This window comes from Neovison vison, chromosome 12 (genome assembly GCF_020171115.1).
Source record: "Neovison vison isolate M4711 chromosome 12, ASM_NN_V1, whole genome shotgun sequence".
Lineage (NCBI taxonomy): Eukaryota > Metazoa > Chordata > Mammalia > Carnivora > Mustelidae > Neogale > Neogale vison.
Window position 1 is genome coordinate 26381105 of NC_058102.1, and position 19312 is coordinate 26400416.

General features: G+C 44.9%; 1 protein-coding gene across 2 annotated transcripts in view; it reads right to left on the bottom strand.

Annotated features, from left to right (window-relative positions):
* PLXNC1 (plexin C1) overlaps window positions 1-19312 on the bottom strand; it is a 143892-nt gene that overhangs the window by 114160 nt on the left and 10420 nt on the right. For both annotated transcript variants that reach the window (XM_044228116.1, XM_044228117.1), the window contains exon 2: window positions 10368-10508. In XM_044228116.1, coding sequence (XP_044084051.1) covers window positions 10368-10508 — 141 coding nt within the window. The remainder of the gene's footprint in view (window positions 1-10367; window positions 10509-19312) is intronic.

The following is a 19312-nucleotide window of genomic DNA, read 5'->3' on the forward strand; positions in this document are numbered from 1 at the left end:
CATGTGCTTCTTCACTCACTACATATATGGGCTGCGGTACCGTGTTCCTCAAGCATCTGCTGTCTCAGTCTTCCGCAAAGCCGGTAAGAACAAGTACGGTCACACACACACACACACACACGTGCACACGCACACACACGCACAGCCAGCCTTCGGTCCTGTGGCAGTAACCTCATAGGTGGAAGCTTGACATCCATAATTCCTTAATACACCCGGCTTTACAAGAAGCTACAAGTGACAGCTTCCTTAATACTACGCCAAGTGATCCTAAGACCAAAGGAAGTCAGTTTGATGACTTGCACAGTTGACTCTGATTCTCCTATACAATTTGACATACTTAAACATCTTCATGTAAGCAGGACAACTGAACAGGCCCAAGCAGGTGGGTATGTGCTTATATATAAAATAGAGCCAAGTATCGCTTTGAAAATGGACATACCCAAGTTTCACTCATCTGAATCAATAAATATTTACTGAATAGCCCCTATATATCTGGCATGTTCTAGGTGTTTGGAAAATGGCACTGAACAAATGAGTGGAGGGAAGGGGAGTAGAAACTACCCTCATGGAACGTGTGTGTGTGCATAGGGGAGTGGTGGCCGACAATGAGTAAATTATAAACCCTATTAGAAGGTGATGTCGGTCAAAATAAAGTGGGGTAAAGAGATAAGGACGTGTGCTCAGGGTAGGTCTCACTGAGAGGTGGTAGTTAGGTAAGCTACGTGCAGGAGATGCCGGAGTGGGTCACTTGGGTGTCTGGATGACACATGTTTGGCCCCTTGGTCCCGATGCCCTACAGTCTGGGGGTGGGGGGGCACTGGGGCATGAGTGGCACCAGCGAGGCAGAGCGCAGTGGGCAGTGAGGAAGGGGTGTGTAATGTGGGTTCTCGTAGGCCCATATAAAGACCTTACTCTCACTCCAGGTGAGAGCGAGGGAGCCACTGCACATTTCAAGCACTCGCTAGCCGCCTCTGGCTAGTGCAGGACTGGAAGTGCAGACACAGAGCATTTCCATCATCGTGGAAAGTTCTGTTGGACAACACCAGCCTACCGAGAACCGTGAAGGCAGGGAAATACCAGACAGGCGCAGCCCAAGTGTGAGCCTGCCAGGTTCTTGTCTCCCCATCTCTAATTCATAGTCCTTATTAATCAGCTCAGAGACAAACAATTGATCAGGTTCTAGAAAGTGGTCATAGAGAAGAGAAGAAACAGGAAGCCAGTTAAAAAACAGGCTGCTGTCCAGGAGGAATACATCACGTCAAAGGCACCATTGGGCACAACCACCTTTGAGGCATTCGTGCCAACCAAACGGACCTCGAATCTAATCAAGCCTTTAGTGCGAACTTTCATTTAGCATCAGGAAGCAGAAAGGGGAGGAAGGAGCTGAACGACCCCATGAGGAAACAAACAGCCAAATCCACAACGTGAGGCATCTGACGAGACAACAGGCTTCACTTCCTCAGTCAGTGGCAACGGATAAAGGCTGGAAAGTGGTCACTCCAGACTGAGAGAGACAAGGCAGCCCACAGGTGATTGGAGGACCTTGTCTGGATACCAGTTTGAACAAAAATAATTTTCAAAGACATTCTTGAGCCAATGAGGAAAATGTAGCTCTGCAAAGGCAATATTAGATAATTTGAAAGGATGACTGGATAATTTTGTTGTGGTAACAGCATCATGGGTACGGTTACTTGAGAAACTGAGCATTTTTTAGAGATGTGTAACGCAGCACGGAGGGGTGAAATGCCACTGTCTGGGATTTGCTTCAAAAGAAAAACATAATTTACAAAACACCACCGCTCATCCATTTTAAGTGAGTTAGAAGCTACGTTGCAGTTTTTATCGGGACTTAATTCTTGGAGCGTGATTGACGCAGATGGGTAAGGGCCGGAAAGATCCAGTTTGGGGCAACTTTGATTCACCCGTACATGATGAGGCACCAGGATTTTCTCTGGAACTCCAAATTGCAGCAGGAAAGCCTTTCTGTGGTACTGGGTACCAGGCTTTGCCAGCCAGATTCCTAAATGAGCTACCTAGAGTGGCTTACACAGAGAGCTTGTCCTAGTAAGTACGGATGCTGGGCTGAAATTGGTTATGTTTCACTGATGGTGGGAGTGAGGCTTCCCTAGAAGGTAGCTTGGCATTATCTATCAAAATTATAAAGCACATACCCTTAGACCCCACAGCCCCTCACATCTATATTGAATGACATATGTACATGGAGGTTTAGTGCATCACAAATTATAAGCAAAAGATTGAAACAGCCTAAACGTCCAACCATAGAGAACTGATTAAACACAGTATAAGCAGTATAGTACTATTTAGCCATAAAAGTCATTAGGAAGCTCTTTCTATATACGTTTAACACATTATATTATGTATATCTATATATTGCATAAACATGTTTATATACATATATAGCATGTTTAATATATTGTATATTTGACAAAATGAGAGAAAGACGATCTTTCCCCTTTTGCTTGCAAACATATATAAAATATCTCTGGGAAGATACCCAAGAAACCCACTCCCCTCTTTGCCCCCTAGTTCAAGAATGTGTGGTTTTCACTGTATATTCTCTTGGTTCTTTTGAATTTGGAACGATGTCAATGTATTATCTTAGAAAACAAATACATAAGATTTAAATGTGAAAAGTGAGGATGAGTGGACCCAATTGTTTCATTTTATTTGTTTGTTTTTTGGTTTGGGTTTTTTTTTTTTTTCCCTAGATTCCACATAAAAGGATCTCCATAACCCTGAGGACAATAGGGACTTCTCATTTTCATCACAAAGAGACCCCAACGTGTGATGTGGAGGGGTCTGGGTACGGTGGTCCTCACCTCTCTCAGGTGACTCTAGGACAGGAGAGACATGGCTTTCTTTCCTGCTAGATTTCTATTAATATCACCCCCCCCCACCAACCCCACAGCCCATTCCCAGGGCATCAAAGCAACACTTGGATCTCCTAACTGCAAAATTCGTGTCAACATCAACACAGAGAAGAAAGCCAGCCAGACTGGAGCCCGGGAAATGTTCCCTCCTCAGCTCAGTTTAACTGGGCAGCTTTGGGGAAAGAGCGCGATCGGTGAAGTGCGGCAGGAAGTAACAGTGAGTCACAGAAACCCAAAATGGGTTGAGTTTTGTTTAAAAGCCACTCGTCTAATTCATACGCGTTCCTTGGGCATGATGTGGATTTTCATCTCTTGCTTCCAGAATTCTCCTTAATATAGCTCGAATCTGGAGTCAACCCGAGTCTTTGCCATGCATATGCTCATTTACCCCTTCATCTTTTGAGTCTCAGATGTCGCCTCCTCTGAGAAGCCTTCCCGAGTTGCCTTTCTACCTCACCCCGCTGTCGTGGTCTACCCATCAGTCTGTTTCTTTCAGAGCACATACTACTGTCTGAAATGGCTTTATTGCTGGTAAATTCAGTTACATATCTTCTGTCTTTTTCTTCCCATCACAAGAGCAGGGGGTTGCCTCTTTTATTCATTTTTGTATCAGCACCCAGAATAGTGTCTGGCACATAAAAGGTGCCCAATAAATATTTATTAAATGAAAAAAAATTCTATTAGCATTCAAGATTTTTATAAGGCTCTTCAGATTTTTTTTTTTTTTTTTTTCCAGCTGAAGCCTGTGTAGAAAACAAATTTTCCCCGGTGGAGAATTTCAGTGTGTGTCAACATATTGTTTCTGTCGACATCTTCCTGAAGCTTCATGGTAGGCTATTAACTAGCCTTGGGATTTTTGTTGCATACAAAACAACCTCCCAACTCCAGTCCTGAAATGTGTGGTGTGTGAGACTTCTACATCAGACAGATATGCTACAAGTTCAACACCACCCACGGAAAGGATAGCTTGCTGAGGAAAATGGGGGGTGGGGAGGAGAGAAAAAATTAAACAAAAGACTATTTCTTTTTTCTTTACCATTACCATGACATGGAAAAGCCATGGGTGTTCAAAAAGCTAAAATATATACTTCAAATTTCTTTCCAGTTAAAGGGCAACCAAGCCAATCTTCTCATTTTTTAAAAAAACAAATAATTTCTAAGAAATGCTGCAAATGGGGACATAAACCACACATACACACACATGAGAAAGCAAGGTAATTATCCAACAGTGTTTAAAGGGCTTCAGTAGTTAGGAGTAATAAAGGTGAAATATAAAGATTAAGGCAAATTCCTCTTTTATTTCCAGTCTACTTATTTCAGTGTAATAGTAAGAGAAGACTATAGCTTGAATCACAAGTTCTCAGTTGTGGCTTACATGGCACTAATAGTTCTAAACTGGGGAGTCCCTGCAAACTCACAAACTAGAAAGAATGAGATGGAGGTGAACCTGAACTCACTTCATATGACACTCCAAGCAGCCAATCAAGGAGGCCATTTCCAAGTTTTGACACTTCCTGCTGTTTGGGCTTCTTTTTTTTTTTTTTTTTTTAAAGATTTTATTTATTTATTTGACAGAGAGAGATCACAGTAGGCAGAGAGGCAGGCAAAGAGGGGGGAAGGGAAGCAGGCCCCCTGCTGAGCAGAGAGCCCGACGTGGGACTTGATCCCAGGACCCTGAGATCATGACCCGAGCCGAAGGCAGCGGCTTAACCCACTGAGCCACCCAGGCGCCCCTGTTTGGGCTTCTTGATCTATTACCTCGGCTAGGCCAACCCCACCACCCCTACTTCTGGCCCCAGGTCCTGTCCCGGGTTCTGCATGGCCTTCTTTCCTTTATTTGAAAATTCTCTGGGAATAGAAAGAGAGCCTGTCCTTATAAAGTACCTTATTATTTTTGTTATGTCTTATTTTCCTTTGACAACTTTAAGACCAGGGTCAAGGCAGACTTCAGGTGTCACACACTTTGCCTCCTGCAAGGATATGGAAGAACTTTCTGGAACTGGTCTGACTTTTTGCTCCATGGTTGGATAAATGAAATCCACCTCGGGGAATAGAGTTTTGAAGGCCACAGGGATAGCCAGTCCTGACTCGAAGCAGTGCTTCTCTGCTCAATATGGGAAGGGACACACATAATAAGGCTTCTGTCCCTCTGAAACCTACTTTAGTCCTAGGGATGTTGGAGAAACCCCACACTAGCCGCCTACCACAAGAACCATTCCCCAAATCAACTTGAACACAGATTTTCTTCTTTGCTCTCAAAGAGCCCACAGGGGAGAAGCTGGGGTCCCATAGGGGATTCAGAGGCTCCCATGAGCCACTCACAGCTCTGAGAGGAGGAGCCTCTGCCTTCTAATACAGATGTCTGCACCCTGCCGGGTTAGGGTGCCAGACGCCATCCCCAAATAGGAACAAACTAAAAGCATAGAAGCCAGGGCCCTTCTCATGAAACATCAAATACCTGCAACTTGGTATTAACTCGGACCCGCCAATATTTGAAAGAAAATTTTAAAAAAGCAATACAAAACCAGTTCTACAAATTCCACTAAGCTCTACAGACTGCATTTTTAATTAGCGGGGCAGTTCTGTTGGGGGACGAGTTGCTTCAGTTCCAATCACCTTGAGCAAGTTGCCTAACCTCTCCGAGCCTCAGGTCTTTCTCATTTATAAAGTTGGGGATGGTAACAGGATTGACGCACAGGATGAAATGAGTTAACCCAGGCAGAGCCCTGTTCTCATGCCCGGCACAGAAGTTAGAGCTCAGAAATGTTGGCTATTATTATGCCTCGCCTGCTGCCTTATCTTTTATGCTTACAAGAAAGGTTAATGGGCATGCATCAAGTTACAAATTTCAAATTTCATGCATATTCTATTATTACTTATTTTACCACCTGGAAGAAGCTCAAAATAGTCAATTCTGTCCTTGAAATAAGGACAATTTTCTACATGCGACAGTCAGCTCAAAGGAACCCCACAATAAGCTGTACCACAATCCGGACAAAGACTCGGCGCATGTTTATAAAAACAGGTATGCCCTGCAGGGTGCGGGTGTGCAACACGTGAGACGTGAATCCCCAAAAGCTGACTTCAGCGTGGCCATCCTCGCTCAGCTGATCGCAGGGGAGATGCTGACAACCAAGGAAGTACAGCATGAGATCTTCCTCAGAAAGGAAGTAAAATGAGGAAATAACCCCGCGGGGGATAGGGTGACGACACAACCCAACTCGCAGCCACTAGGATCACACTTCAGTAAAACCAGGGGGAGGACTGCACTGTGGAAAGGACCCTTTCAAGTTCTAAACTTCCATTTTTCCAGAACCTTACAAGGAATCTTAGGAATAAACGCAGGAAAAAAGGGCAGTGCAGACATTAGCATATCACAAAGCTTTCCATTCTTCCACTTCTCAATCTTACCTCTGGAGGTGGGGCCACATCACCTGGAGGCAGTGAGGGTCTTTAAGGATGATTCAGTATCCCTGGCCAAGCCCAGCATCATGTTACTCCATTGCAGAATATGACCCAGCTATTTAAAAAATACTGTTTACAGGGACGCCTGGGTGGCGCAGTTGGTTGGACGACTGCCTTCGGCTCAGGGCGTGATCCTGGAGTCCCGGGATCGAGTCCCACATTGGGCTCCCAGCTCCATGGGGGGTCTGCTTCGCTCTCTGACCTTCTCCTCGCTCATGCTCTCTCTCACTGTCTCTCTCTCTCAGATAAATAAATAAAATCTTTAAAAAAAAAATACTGTTTACAAAGGGTTTTCCATAACATTTTTAAAAAAGATTTTATTTATTTATTTGACAGACAGATCGCAAGTAGGCAGAGACACAGGCAGAGAGAGATGGAGAAGCAGGCTCCCTGCTGAGCAGAGAGCCCAATGCGGGACTCGATCCCAGGACCCTGGGATCATGACCTGAGCCAAAGGCAGAGGCTTTAACCCACTGAGCCACCCAGGCGCCCGGGGTTTTCCATAACATTTTAATACAGGCATTTTTTTCCCTCATTAAAGGGAAAAAAATGGGTGCAAAATTAGATAAAGTCTGACCTCAACTATGCCAAAAAAAAAAATCTAAAATGCTGCCTTCAGTTGCCCCTACACAACAGAACTAGGGTTTTTTGTTTGTTTGTTTGTTTGTTTTGTTTTTTTCTGTTTTCTCCTCACCCCCTGTTACTTTGTAACTTTTTCTAGGAACATATATTACTTTCATAATAAGAAAAAAAATATTTAAATAACCTGAGGTTTAAAATTACACCGAACAATGCTAAAATCCCATGAGGTTTTCAGAGATTTAAGTTAGAGAGAGAGAGAGAGAATACATGTAGTAGTAAAAAACAAAAACAAAAACAAAACAAAGCAAAAAAATAAAAAACAAACCCAAAACCAGCAATTGGCCCCCAACTGCTGTTTCCTGCCCCTCATCCAACCAGGCATATACTACAGTGCCTGGCGTCTGTCAAAATACTGCCAACTCTTGATCACTGGGAAACTGATGAGTCAGGCTGTGGGTGATCCAAGCCCTCTTTCTTCTCCTCCTCCCACTGGCTGCCTCGGGTTGGGTTGTGTTTTGCGTTGCTTATTAGTACCTCCACTCTGTGGCTTCAGAAGCCAAGCTTGTGTCTATCAATGTTCATCTTTTCTAACAGTTCTGGTGACAAGTCTGGCAAGGGAGAAGCTTGAAGTCTTTGAATAAAGGCATTCGGGGATTATCTATGCCTTCCCAATCAGTGACACAATCCCGGGTCTTGGGACTCTGGGTAATTTCATGGGCTGCGTCTAAGACATGGGGAAGTCTTGGGAATTACTGGGCTGGTCTAGGGAGTCCGGCGTGGCCAAGTCAGTTCAGATATTTCCCTCACAATTTCCTCCTGAGGAAAGGGACCTTCCTGAGTGAAGCCGGGAGCAGGGTTTAACTCCCCGGAAGTTATCATGCCATACAGGTATTCCTCCAGTCAGATGGTCTGCCTCCTCCCAGAGCTGGGATTCTTCCTGGTGCTTCTAAAAACCCTGATGGACACCCTAGGAGCCTGGGTTCCACTGTCACTGCCCCTCCATGGATCCCTATCAATGTGCTTCCTGCCCCCCGCCCCCAGGGAACCTTCCAGGAGTGGTTGAGGCAGACATCACAAACTCAGGGTAGCTCCGGGGACATTAGTGCAGACGCGGGAGTCCCCCGACGTGCAGATCTCTGCTGTGCCCTGTGTACCTCGGGCAAATCATCCACGTTCTCCGGGCCTCCCTTCCCTTCTGGGTAAAACGGGCCTAGTCTGTAACTACCTCACGGCGTCGTGGAGAGGATGGAATTCGTTAGAACATGGAGAGGGACAGGCACAAGGGAAACAAAGCACAAATGCCAGCAGTCACCAAATAAGCCCCCAAACCAACCTGCCCGTGTTATTGGGATCCTAAAAACAAGGCCGCAGGGAAGGCTTCTGAAGGCGTGCCCCTCACAGATGCTGAGGAAAGCCCCGCTTCAGTCAGCTGCCTCCTCCTCGTCAGCTGGAAGCGGCAGCCCGGGCCCAGCCCTCTGACGCCACAACAACACGGTGACCTGGCCGGCTGCACGCCAGCCCCGGGGGGTGAGCCGACAGGACAGGCGAAACCAGGCCGTCCCCCGGGGAACGATTTAGGGCCAAGTGTTCCCTCACCTCCTGTTTACCATGTAGCCATTTGGTTGGCTCTGCTTTGGGGAAACAGTGTTCTCGTCACAAAACTCATCAGAAAGAGCCTCCATCTGAAGAGATAATTGGTGAGGAGGCCCCGGGAAGGACGGATGGCCGCGTCCCGTGCCAGGTGAAATGGGTCCAATCCGCCTGCCCAGGATTGGTGGAGCCACATGTGTCACCGCACCGCGCCAAGCAACTTGCGTAGAGTGACGGATGGGTGTTTACCTTTCCCCAGGAAATCAAGCTCACGCAACAGGAAAGATGATCAATGTATATTTTAAAAGAATGTGTATACAAACAAACTCCCTCCCATATGTTGCTGGGTTTCCTCCAAAGAAAACAGATTAAATCAAATGCCTACCAGGCACGCAGCATTGTATTAGGCTGTGGGGATTCGGGACCCCCTTCTCGAGAAGCTTAACAAATGAAGTGGGGGAGGCAAGACCAACAGGAGTGAAAAGGCTGGGTATCAAAGCAAGACATCTGTAAGGAGCCAAAAGAAGGAGACAGCTAATGAGTATTTCAGAGGAGGGGAAAACAGGGTCACTCTGGGCTTCGGAGGCCTCAGAGAGCAGGTAGAGCATGAGCTGAGCCAAAGCACAGACACATCGTAGGTTTCAGTAGAGAAAAAAAACAAAAGAAAAAACAAAAACACCAAGCCATCCCAGAAGGGGGCACAGCATGAACAAAGGTGGGGGGCGGGGGTGACCGGAATACACAATGCACATCAGGGAAACAAGCAAATAGTTTTGGCAAAAGTGGGAGATAAGTGCACAGAAGACGGAATTAGAGACCATCCGGAGAGAAAGGGGTTTTCTAGGTTGTCTAGCGCAATCTCATTTTACAGATGAGGAAAAGGAAGCCCAGAGAAGTTAGGCGATTCGCCTTCAGTCACACAGCTAGTTGTCGATGGGAGATCAGTAGAGAAATCAAATCTGTTTGTACTCAATTTAGATTCTGAGCTGACAGTAAATCAACTGACTACCGGGAGGCAGAGGAACATCAGCCTAAGGTGACAGAAACTGCGCCGTTCCCAGCTCCGACTGTTGATGGAGGCTGTGGGACGTGTTCGATAAATGCTTGCTGATGAAGCTAAGAGGCCGGCCGCTCTATCACTCCAGACAAGTCATTAGGTAACCCTGGGTTTATCTTCTCCTCCTCCCACTGCCTTCCCCCCAACCCCCAGTGAATCATAACCCCAACTTGACCCATGGTATACCCATACAGTAGGGAAAAAATAGTCCTCCAAGATAAAAGTCAGGCGGGGTCTCAAAGGATTTTGGGTCTCTAACCTCTCCCTGATGTGGGCACAAAGGGCATAAAACAAAACCCTTCCACGGGTGGCAAGTGGGTTGGAGGGGAAGGAACACCTGTTCTTTCTACTTTTCAAACCGTACCATCCCTCATCTGTTTCAAGTTATCAGAAATCAGGCGCATCGTACATTTCCATTACAAAGGAGACATGGAGCGAAGGGTGAACTGTCTTAGGACAGAGGGGAGCGGGAGGGCCAGACCCCCATTTACCTCCCCTCGGAAGTGTATGAGTAAAGGAGGGAGAATAATTTGGCATGCTCCTGGGAAGCAAGGTGGTTGGAGTTTCTTTACACAAGGCTAGGGAGGCCATCCCATACAGATTTCCAGAAATCTCTTTGTGGTCATTTCTGAGGGTCTCGGAGCAGTTCACAGAGCAGTTGGTAAGATGTCGTGTATAACCCAGAAACAATAAAAAAAAAAAAAAAACACAAGTAAATAAATTAAAAATCACAAAATGGATCGCGATGAAAATTGACATTGAAGAAGGCACAAAAAACCAACCTTAAGTAACTGGCCATCTCCAGTCCCCAAGAACAAAACAGTCCTGTTCATTACCACGGTGCCATAAACGGATGTCAGGTCGGAATGGATCAAGGTAGATGAGGCGATTGGTTGGACTCTCTCAGGTTGCTCGCCTTCTTTCTGAACATGCACACAAACGCACAAATGAAAAAAAGATCATTTTTAACAGCGGTAATCACTCATGCCCACCTGGGAACAATCCTCCTTGAGCCCCAAACACATTTTCTTAGACAAGACCCCCAGGAGCACCTGCTTAGCCCCGTTTTCTGCAGGATCACCACGCCTGCCCAACCCACAGAAAGCCATTTGTTGACTGTGTATTAACATGTATTGATCGCCAGCAGTGAACTAGCCATCCATCCAACACTCCCCCAGCTGATAGATGAAATCGAGTTCCACTCTATGGCCAAGAAAGAGCCCACTGCTGAATTAGGAGGGAGAAGATCCCATGCTTGGCGGTTTGCATGATCCTCCTGCAAATTATTTTAGCGAGGGATTGGCTCCTGTGAGGTTAAACAGGCCACTTCCCAAGCTGTGAGGTGGACCATCCCATTGGGTGCAAAGGCAGAGAGGAGGGGCTGCGGATTTACCAGATGCCTGCAACGTAAAGCCCGAAGACAGGGTAATTAATTCAGAGGGTAAAAAGGGAAAAATACATTCATGGCTGGTGGGTAGGACAGAACCACAGAGCTAAAGAGGAACTAAGCAGGAGGGCTGGACATGGGGCTGATGCTCTTGAAGAAGAAACAAAAAGTTCAGCTTCCAGCCCGAAGGCATTCTGATGGTCTACAGCACTGAGCACGGTTTAATCGCGTGCTTGCTCCCGCTCATTAGTTAAAGCCCCTCTTTAAACCCAGGGCAGAGCGAGCATCCACCAAAATGTCTTGGTCTTTCTTGGTTCAAGGCGTGAAGAGTTTCATGGTGCTTCCTGCCTTCAACAACAGGAAACTGAGTTTGTTACACAAATGTCTGGAAGATACAGCGCTAGAGCAAGCCGTTACCATCTGCAGCTACTAAATACGGTGTGATAGCATACTTTATCGGCCAGAGCTCAGTTCCCAATTGTACTAAGGTTTCCAAACCCACATTTAAGTTTTAGCCAACGGGAGAGCCGGCCAACTCCCGTAAGCCTCACTGGAACTCTTCAAGTTGTCCTGTCTGGGGGGAGGGGAGGTTCGCAGGGGGAGGCTAAGACTTATTAACTTCATTATATTATTGCTGACAGTGTTTATGTCTTTCAATTTATGTCTTATTAAACATTCATTATTTTTAAACCCACCAAGTTTCATTAACATCTAAAGTAATGGATTCATGGACTAAATTGATTTCTGAAGCCTTTAAACTGCCGTCTATATTTCTTTGTTGAAGTTGCACTGGGAAGAAAAGATAAGCTAGCAAGGATTTTTCCAATGCTGTGATCACTTTTTAAGGGAAAGATGTCATAACCTAAGAGAAAGTGACTTATTTGCATAAAATATTCCATAGTGAACTCAGTTTAAGAAGATTTTTAGAAAGCCCATAGAGACTTTTTTCCCCCCTGTTTTTCATGCCGTCGGGGAAAATGAGGAAGTATCCTGTTAAAATTGAAATTAAGAAGAAAAAAATTCTGTGGGTTTGAGAATCAGAACAATAGATCACTGTTTAGATAAGGATGCCTCATGACTATAAGCAGAAAGAGAAAAATCAGATGACCTTTAGATTGAAAAAAATAATAAAACCACACCACACATCTTCCTTTAAAATAAAACCAGAATTGTTCAAATTTCAGATCAGCTGACCATGCCTATTACTCTTATTAAATATTTGAGCATTACAGAGAGGCTAACTCAGAGAATTAGGTGTCATATGTCTGGGCATCTGGAATGTTCTAGTGCTGTTCTCTTTGACTAGAGGACTCCATTCCCCCTCAACCCATGGCACAGAAAAAGTTATGGCTATAGGTTGCTGATTATTCATCCACAAGGACCTCATGGGACAGGGTATGCCTACGTCTGGTATACAATAAGTGCTTGATAAGTGTAGCCATTCTGACTAGCCAAGAACCATGACATCACAGGAAGTCTTTGCTGAGGCTGGATGAGAAATTCTGTTTGTGATATTCTGCTTAGACCCACAAAAAAACAAAACAAAGCCAAAAATAAAAACAAAAAAAATCCAGAAGTGTCTCAAAAGCTGTAAAGACATAAGGACAAAAATTGCTTCCAAATTACCATCCCATCTTTTCCAGCACCATTCCCTGACATCTGACCGTTCCTTAATAATTGTAGTTTTCCAAATGAAGTCCTGGATCAGTAACACAGGTAAGTAGTAGGGCCATGAGATCAACACTCCTGAACTTGGGAGCCGGTGGCATGAACGGCCCTCCTGGATCTACGTGGTCAGAGAGCTTAGGTCTGCATTCAAGTTCAGTTCTCACCTCCTGGCTGACCGGGGCAGTTTGTGTGACCCTGTTGGGGGCTGGCTTTCTCATTTGTGAATAAGGCTTACGATTTAGCCTTATTGGTAGGGGATTATAGAGAAGAGTGATAGTAGAGGTACATCAGTGATAGCAGATGTCCTAACATGCTGGTCCCTGTTTGCTGGTCTCAGTAACATGCACTGACTGTGTGCTACACGGACTATTTTATCACCTTACCTAATCCTGACTCTGTCACTTCCCAGCTAAGTAATTTTGTGCATGTTATTTAACCTCTCCGCGACTCAGTTTCCTCCTCTATGCGATGCAAGGGATGATAACTACTCTAAGTACGCAAGCCCAGTGAACCTTGGAACAACATCTGGTGCACAGAAATACAAGATCCATATTTGTTTTCATTACCTCATTTTAAAACACTAATGGTTGCTGCCACACTCAAGGCAGTTATTCCCACCTTCTTTGCCACAACAACCCTGACTTTGACCTGGTAGTCTGGGAAACCATGATGGGTCTAAGCCACGGGGTAATCTCATTCTCCACCACCAAGCATTTGCTTTCCTACTCCTTCGAGCCGGTCCAGTTTGGGCCCGTGAGATGGGGGAAGTTCACTGAAGGGGCTTCTGAGAATAAATCTCTACGATAAGCAGCAGCTCTTGAGAAGAGTCCCTCTGCCCTCTCCCCTCACTTGCTCCCTTTGATAACTGTTGTTTTGTGTGAGGCCCCCGTGCCCAGAGTGATGGCCATTTTGCTTCCATGAGATTCAAGATGGTGGATGAAAATCAACATGCTAAAATCGGTGTGGGGGTAAATAACGGCTCTAGGCTCTTGAGAACACCATGGAGCACAGCTTTGAACCTTTAAACATTTACTAACAACAGATGCTATGGTTTAAGTTGCTGTTGAATGGGTTTTCTGTTACTTGCAACCAAAAGCAAGTCGCTGCAAGAAATGAGAGTTGTGTTGGACGTGACACCAGACTCTAGCTTTTCCTCAGCTACGAGGGACCAAGAACTGGCTGACACTTATTCCCCTCACCGTGGAAGACCTTGGCCACGGTCAGGATTGCACAGCCCATTACATCAGTGAGCCTGGAAGAAAATAGGAAAGAGCCGGCTTGGACCTCACGTAAACTCTAAGGGCAGCTCTGGCTGAATGGAAATGGATTCTTTTGTGCTACAAACACACAGAAATGGACAAGTCCCCGTGAATGGAAAAAGGGGCCCTCTGAGTGGCTTTCTTATGCTCATTTCAGCAAATGAAAACAAAAGAGAGACAGCCTTCAGAGACACCTCCTCACAGAAGTGAAGTTAATAGCTAGGGAGCCAAGACGAAAAAGGGGTGAAATGTGCAGTCGGCCCCCTGTTTCCAGAGATTATTCTTACTCTTTTTTTTTTTTTTTTTTGGCCTATTCTCTATCTTGCCCTTCTCTCCCCTTAGGGCGTCATCGCTAATGTTGCTCTCAGCCTATTCTGTCTAGTTTATTATGTGTAATTTATTTCTGAATCCCAGCCTCTGCTTGTTCGTCTTTGTGTAACAAGGTTAATGCCTTGTAATGATGCTTTTGCCAGTTTTGCCTTTCATGACAGAATCCAATCTTGATTTAGCTCTAAACCTTGTCTCCCCTTTGGGCTTTCTTGGTTCCCTCAGAGTTGTCATTCTGCTTCTCCCGCCTGCCATGTCTCACCACGACGTCACACCCACGCTTTAGCCTGAAGAGGGAAAGTTTCCTCCATTTGAGGGAAAAAGCTACCTGGTCTCAGACAACGTTTGGGCTCAAAAAGAGAGAGCCTTGGGCTCCACGTACCAAAGTGGAACCAAGGCTACCCAGAAGGGGGAGGGCTGGAGGCATGTGTGTGTGAGAGAGAGTGTGTGTATGGGGAGCAATGGGCCCATCGCAAGGGGAAACAGCTTGACCTCCTGGCAGCACCCTTATATGACCTTTCATTGACAATACACACTCCCAGTGTACAATTCCAGGGGGCTCCAGTCATGTATTCTGGGGTGAATGGCACCCTCCGGAGCTGAGTAACACCGTGGCCTTGCTCCTACCATGCAAAAGATGGCCTGACTCATCACGCCTAATGGAGGCTGTTCCCAGCCCTACTTGAGCTGTTATGGGGACAGTAGGAGGCAATGTGCATGAAAGAGGGGCCTCAAGTGTTAGGGACCCAGCAAAAGTCAAGTCTTCTACTTCCAAGGTGCTGAAAAGACTCCCTCAGTTTGGTGTTTCCAGGAAAGATACCAACAGAGGGCTTATTCACTACTTCTACCTTGAGAAAATGCCTCTTGGGCAGTTACTTTTGTATCCAGCTCTCCTTTGGCATATACTTATTTTGAAACAGTTTCTTCACCATTTCCTAGAACTCACCAGGGGTCCACTTGTGGTTGGGAAACCTCAGGTGGAGTCCTGCACTCGAGATTTGTGCAGACACACACACAAACACACACACACACACACACACACACACACACACACCCCACCTCCTCCCATTCTGCCCGCTATGGGCTGCTTGATTTTGAGATATCCCTGAACCTCAATGACCAAATCTATAAAATGGACAGACTAATATATATGCTCTGCCTCTTAGCATTGTTGTGAGGCTCAGATAAAACCTTGTACGTGAAAATAAGTAGATGATCTTTATTAAGGTAGAGAGATGGAAGGAACAATTTCTCACCCAAGTTCGTGATTTCATTAGCCATTAAGACTCCTGTTGCTTCTCTTTGTTCTTCTAGAGTACACAACATTGCTTGGGTTCTAAGCTTACGGCATCTCTCTGATCCTCTGAAGGAAGAATTTACCCTGAGGACTCAAATGATCAAAAGGAAAAGCTCAAAGTGTGCACAAGGGGTGAAGGGAAGTTTGGGGACATGGCTGGATAGTGTGTACACCAGCAGGCATCAGGCAACTAGCAGTCGAACCGCAGGAAACACAGAATGAAGTTTGAATTTTGCCTGTTCCACTTGCTCTTCTGTCTTCTCTCCTCCCTCTGAACCCCTCAGTGTCAGCCTCGAAGCCCTACCCACCATCAAAGTCCCACTCTCCAGGATTTATCCTTCCTCCTTCCTGCTTTACACCTCTTCCTCCATCAAAATCTCCATCTGCTCCTTGTGGCTAATTTCAGTCAATTAGTTCTGAAAAGAACCTGACTCAAATAATTCACAAAAAGAGATGAATGGCTGACAGTGGGGGAAAAACACATTTTTCTACATTCTTAGAGTTGAAAAGCTCTCAGTCCACAAATGTTTTTGGACAAGGAAGCGGCTGGCATTCTAGATGGGGTATTTCTTTATCATGGGAGCAGTCCTGTGTGATACAGGACTTTCAGCATCCCTGACCCTTGTCCATAAAATGTCAGTAGTGCCCCCATCCTGTCATTTGATTAGGTATGAAAGCTCCTTCCCCTACATCTCTACATACTGAACAAATAGCATCTTTCTCCTTGAGAACCACTGGAATCTGTCACAGGTTTTGGCGTTGCTGGAAAACGCTTATTTAGAAGTTTCTTGCCTCTAACCGTGTCCTCCCCAGTCTTCCCCAACATGATGAAAGGTATCACCAATCACCCTCAGCTCCTTTCTGTCACTCCCCACAGTCATACATGAAAAATCTCAGCTGGATTTGTCAACAATCCCATTGGCCTTCTCCATCTCCATAGTCTGCCCCCAGGCTAAGCACCCTCCATCTCTCTCCTGATCTACTGCAAGCACCTCCTGATCTCTCCCTTTCAACTTATAATCTTTCTCTGACCAGCAGTCAGAGTGATCCTTTAAAACATAAAGCAAGTGTGTTACTCCCTTGCCTAAATTTCTTTATCACCTTCCCATCACACTAGAACTACATCCAGATGTCTCCCCAGATCCTACCTGAGTTCATCCCTGTGGACTTCTTCTCATTTATTCCCACCAGTCCTCTCTTCCATTCCACCTCAATTTCCACAGTTCTTTGAGACTCTTTAACATGTTACCATATTTCTGCCTTAGGGCCTTTGCACATGTTATTTCTAGTTCCCCTTGTATGCTGGATCTTTCTAATCTTTCAGGTTTCAAATTCAATGTCATCTCCTTGCCGACATGTAACTATAGACCTTTCCATCCTATTCCAATTATTATGAATCATAGAACTCCACTTTTCCCTGCAAGATTGTTTCAAAATTTTATTTATTATCTGTCTCCCAGTAGACAGACTCCCAGCTCTAACAATAGTTTCTCTGATCCTGCATTTTGAAGGCAGCATACACCTAGGCATCTGATATGTGGTAGGTTGTCAATAAATGTTTATTGAATGCATGAATAAATATGTGGATCAACATTTGAATTCTTTCAGTCAATACCTTGGTACATTGATAAGTAGGTCTAGTCATTACTGAGTTCTGCAGTTGAGCCAAAATTTGTCCTTGTGAACACTGGACCTTGGTTCTGCCTTAGGGAGCAATACTAACTACCCTACATCTCTTACCACCATACATCTTGGCCTTCTCAAATTTTACATCCATAGTTTCTCCACAAGTCATAAGAGAAAGTTCTGGGTCTCTTGCCCTCTCAGTCCATAGACAGTCTACAGAGTCAGTTTGCTGAAAATATGGTCCTCCCATGGGAACAAAGTACTTTGGGTTGTTCTCTGACCAAAAAAGAATAATTGGACTGTTTTTTCATGATTAGAATACCATATTTTATGAATACAGCCTTGCATTGGGCTAACTCTTTAAAATGAAAATAGCATAATGGTACCATGGAAGAAGAAACAGAACAAGAGATTTAGAGTTAAAAAAATGTGGGTTCAAGTTCAAGCTCTATTACTTATGGGTCGTGAGTCTTTAGGCAGGCCATTTAACCTGTCCGAGACTTTTCTCCATCCACCATCACCTGTCTCCCCATCAACCGTCCACCTACCCACCCATCATTTATGGAGCACTTGCTCTTGGACAAGAGTGTGATCTATAAAATACAAATGGGAATAAACCCCCTCTTATCAAAATAAGCCAAAGAAATAGGCTTTGAAAGAAAATACAATACATTACATTTTGTGCTGCTGGCTTCAGAAATAACAACTGAAATGAATGGTTTTGGGAGGGGATCCATTGACATCCACAGTTCATGGATAGAATTCAGGAATTAAAAAAATAAATTTACAGTTGAGCCTTGAGCGGCACAGGTGTTAGGGGTGCCAACCCCTCATGCCAATGAAAATCTGTGTATAACTTTTGACTCCCCACAGAGCTTAACAACTCATAACCTGTTTACCCGAAGCCTTATCAATTAACATGTATTTTGTACCTTATATGTATTCTATACCGTATTAAGATAAAGTAAACTAGAGACAAGAAAATATTAACAGAATCTAAAGGGAAATACATTTACAGTATTGTATTTATATATTAAAAAAATCCAATTGGACCTGCAGAGTTCGAACCTGTGTTGTTAGAGGGTCAACTCTATTTCACCTAACTCCAACTGAAATACAGCATTTTCTTTAATTATGAATGCAGGACACAGTAGCATTAACGGAAATGGTGACTTTGTCACCAAAAGAAATCAGATTATTTTCATATCATTTTATAGTTGTTCAGATATCTCTAAATATCATCTAGGCTCATCTCTACTTTGAAACTATAGGAGTTACTACTGCTAGATCCTGCTAGTTACTGTGTTAAGATATATAACTACATCTCAGGGCACCTGGGTGGCTCAGTCCATTGAGCACCCAACTCCCAGTTTTGGCCCAGGTCATGATCCCATGGGTCATGAGATCGAGTCCCACAACAGGGTCCTAGCTCAGCGGGGAGTCTGCTTAGAGATTCTCTCCCTCTGCTCCTCCCCCGACTTGTGCACACATGCTCTCGCTCTCGTTCTCTCTCAAATAAACCAATCCATATTTTTAAAAGAGACATATTACTATAGCTCAATTTGAAAAACACAATTTGCTCTATCTCTGTAGCCATATAACTGGTTCATTTTGTAATTCATTTCTATTTTATGCATCTAAAACCAATATTTGGAGAAGGATCTATAGACTTCACAGAAGTCCATGGAACAAGGGCTCCAAGGTGGTTGGAGCCCTTGGGGTCGAGGACACGGAAATGTTGCTGCACACAGGAGGCCGACCCTCCATGACACCTACAACCCTTGGGTGCTCTGGGCTAGGTACTCCTCCTGTTGCCTTAGAGAAGGAAGGGTGAGCACTTGGAATCCAATTCTTAAGACGGTCACTGCTGAAAATGGAGCCTTGGGAAGATGTCAGTGAACAATGATTAGGAGCAGCTGGTTGTTTGAGCAAATGCTTCTCCAGCAGACTCTTCCAAGACCAGGTCGGGGTGAGGGGGTGATAGGGGAGCAACAAGAAATCCAGCTTCATTCCCTCACAGGGAAATGTCCCTCCCTTTGGGCTCCCTGGCTTCCTATCAACATAGCTCCAGGTATCACTTCTTCCTGGAAGCTCTCAGTTCACTGTGCTAGAATCACCATCTTCTCCATGAAATGGAAAACACCTTTCCCTTTGGAAATATAT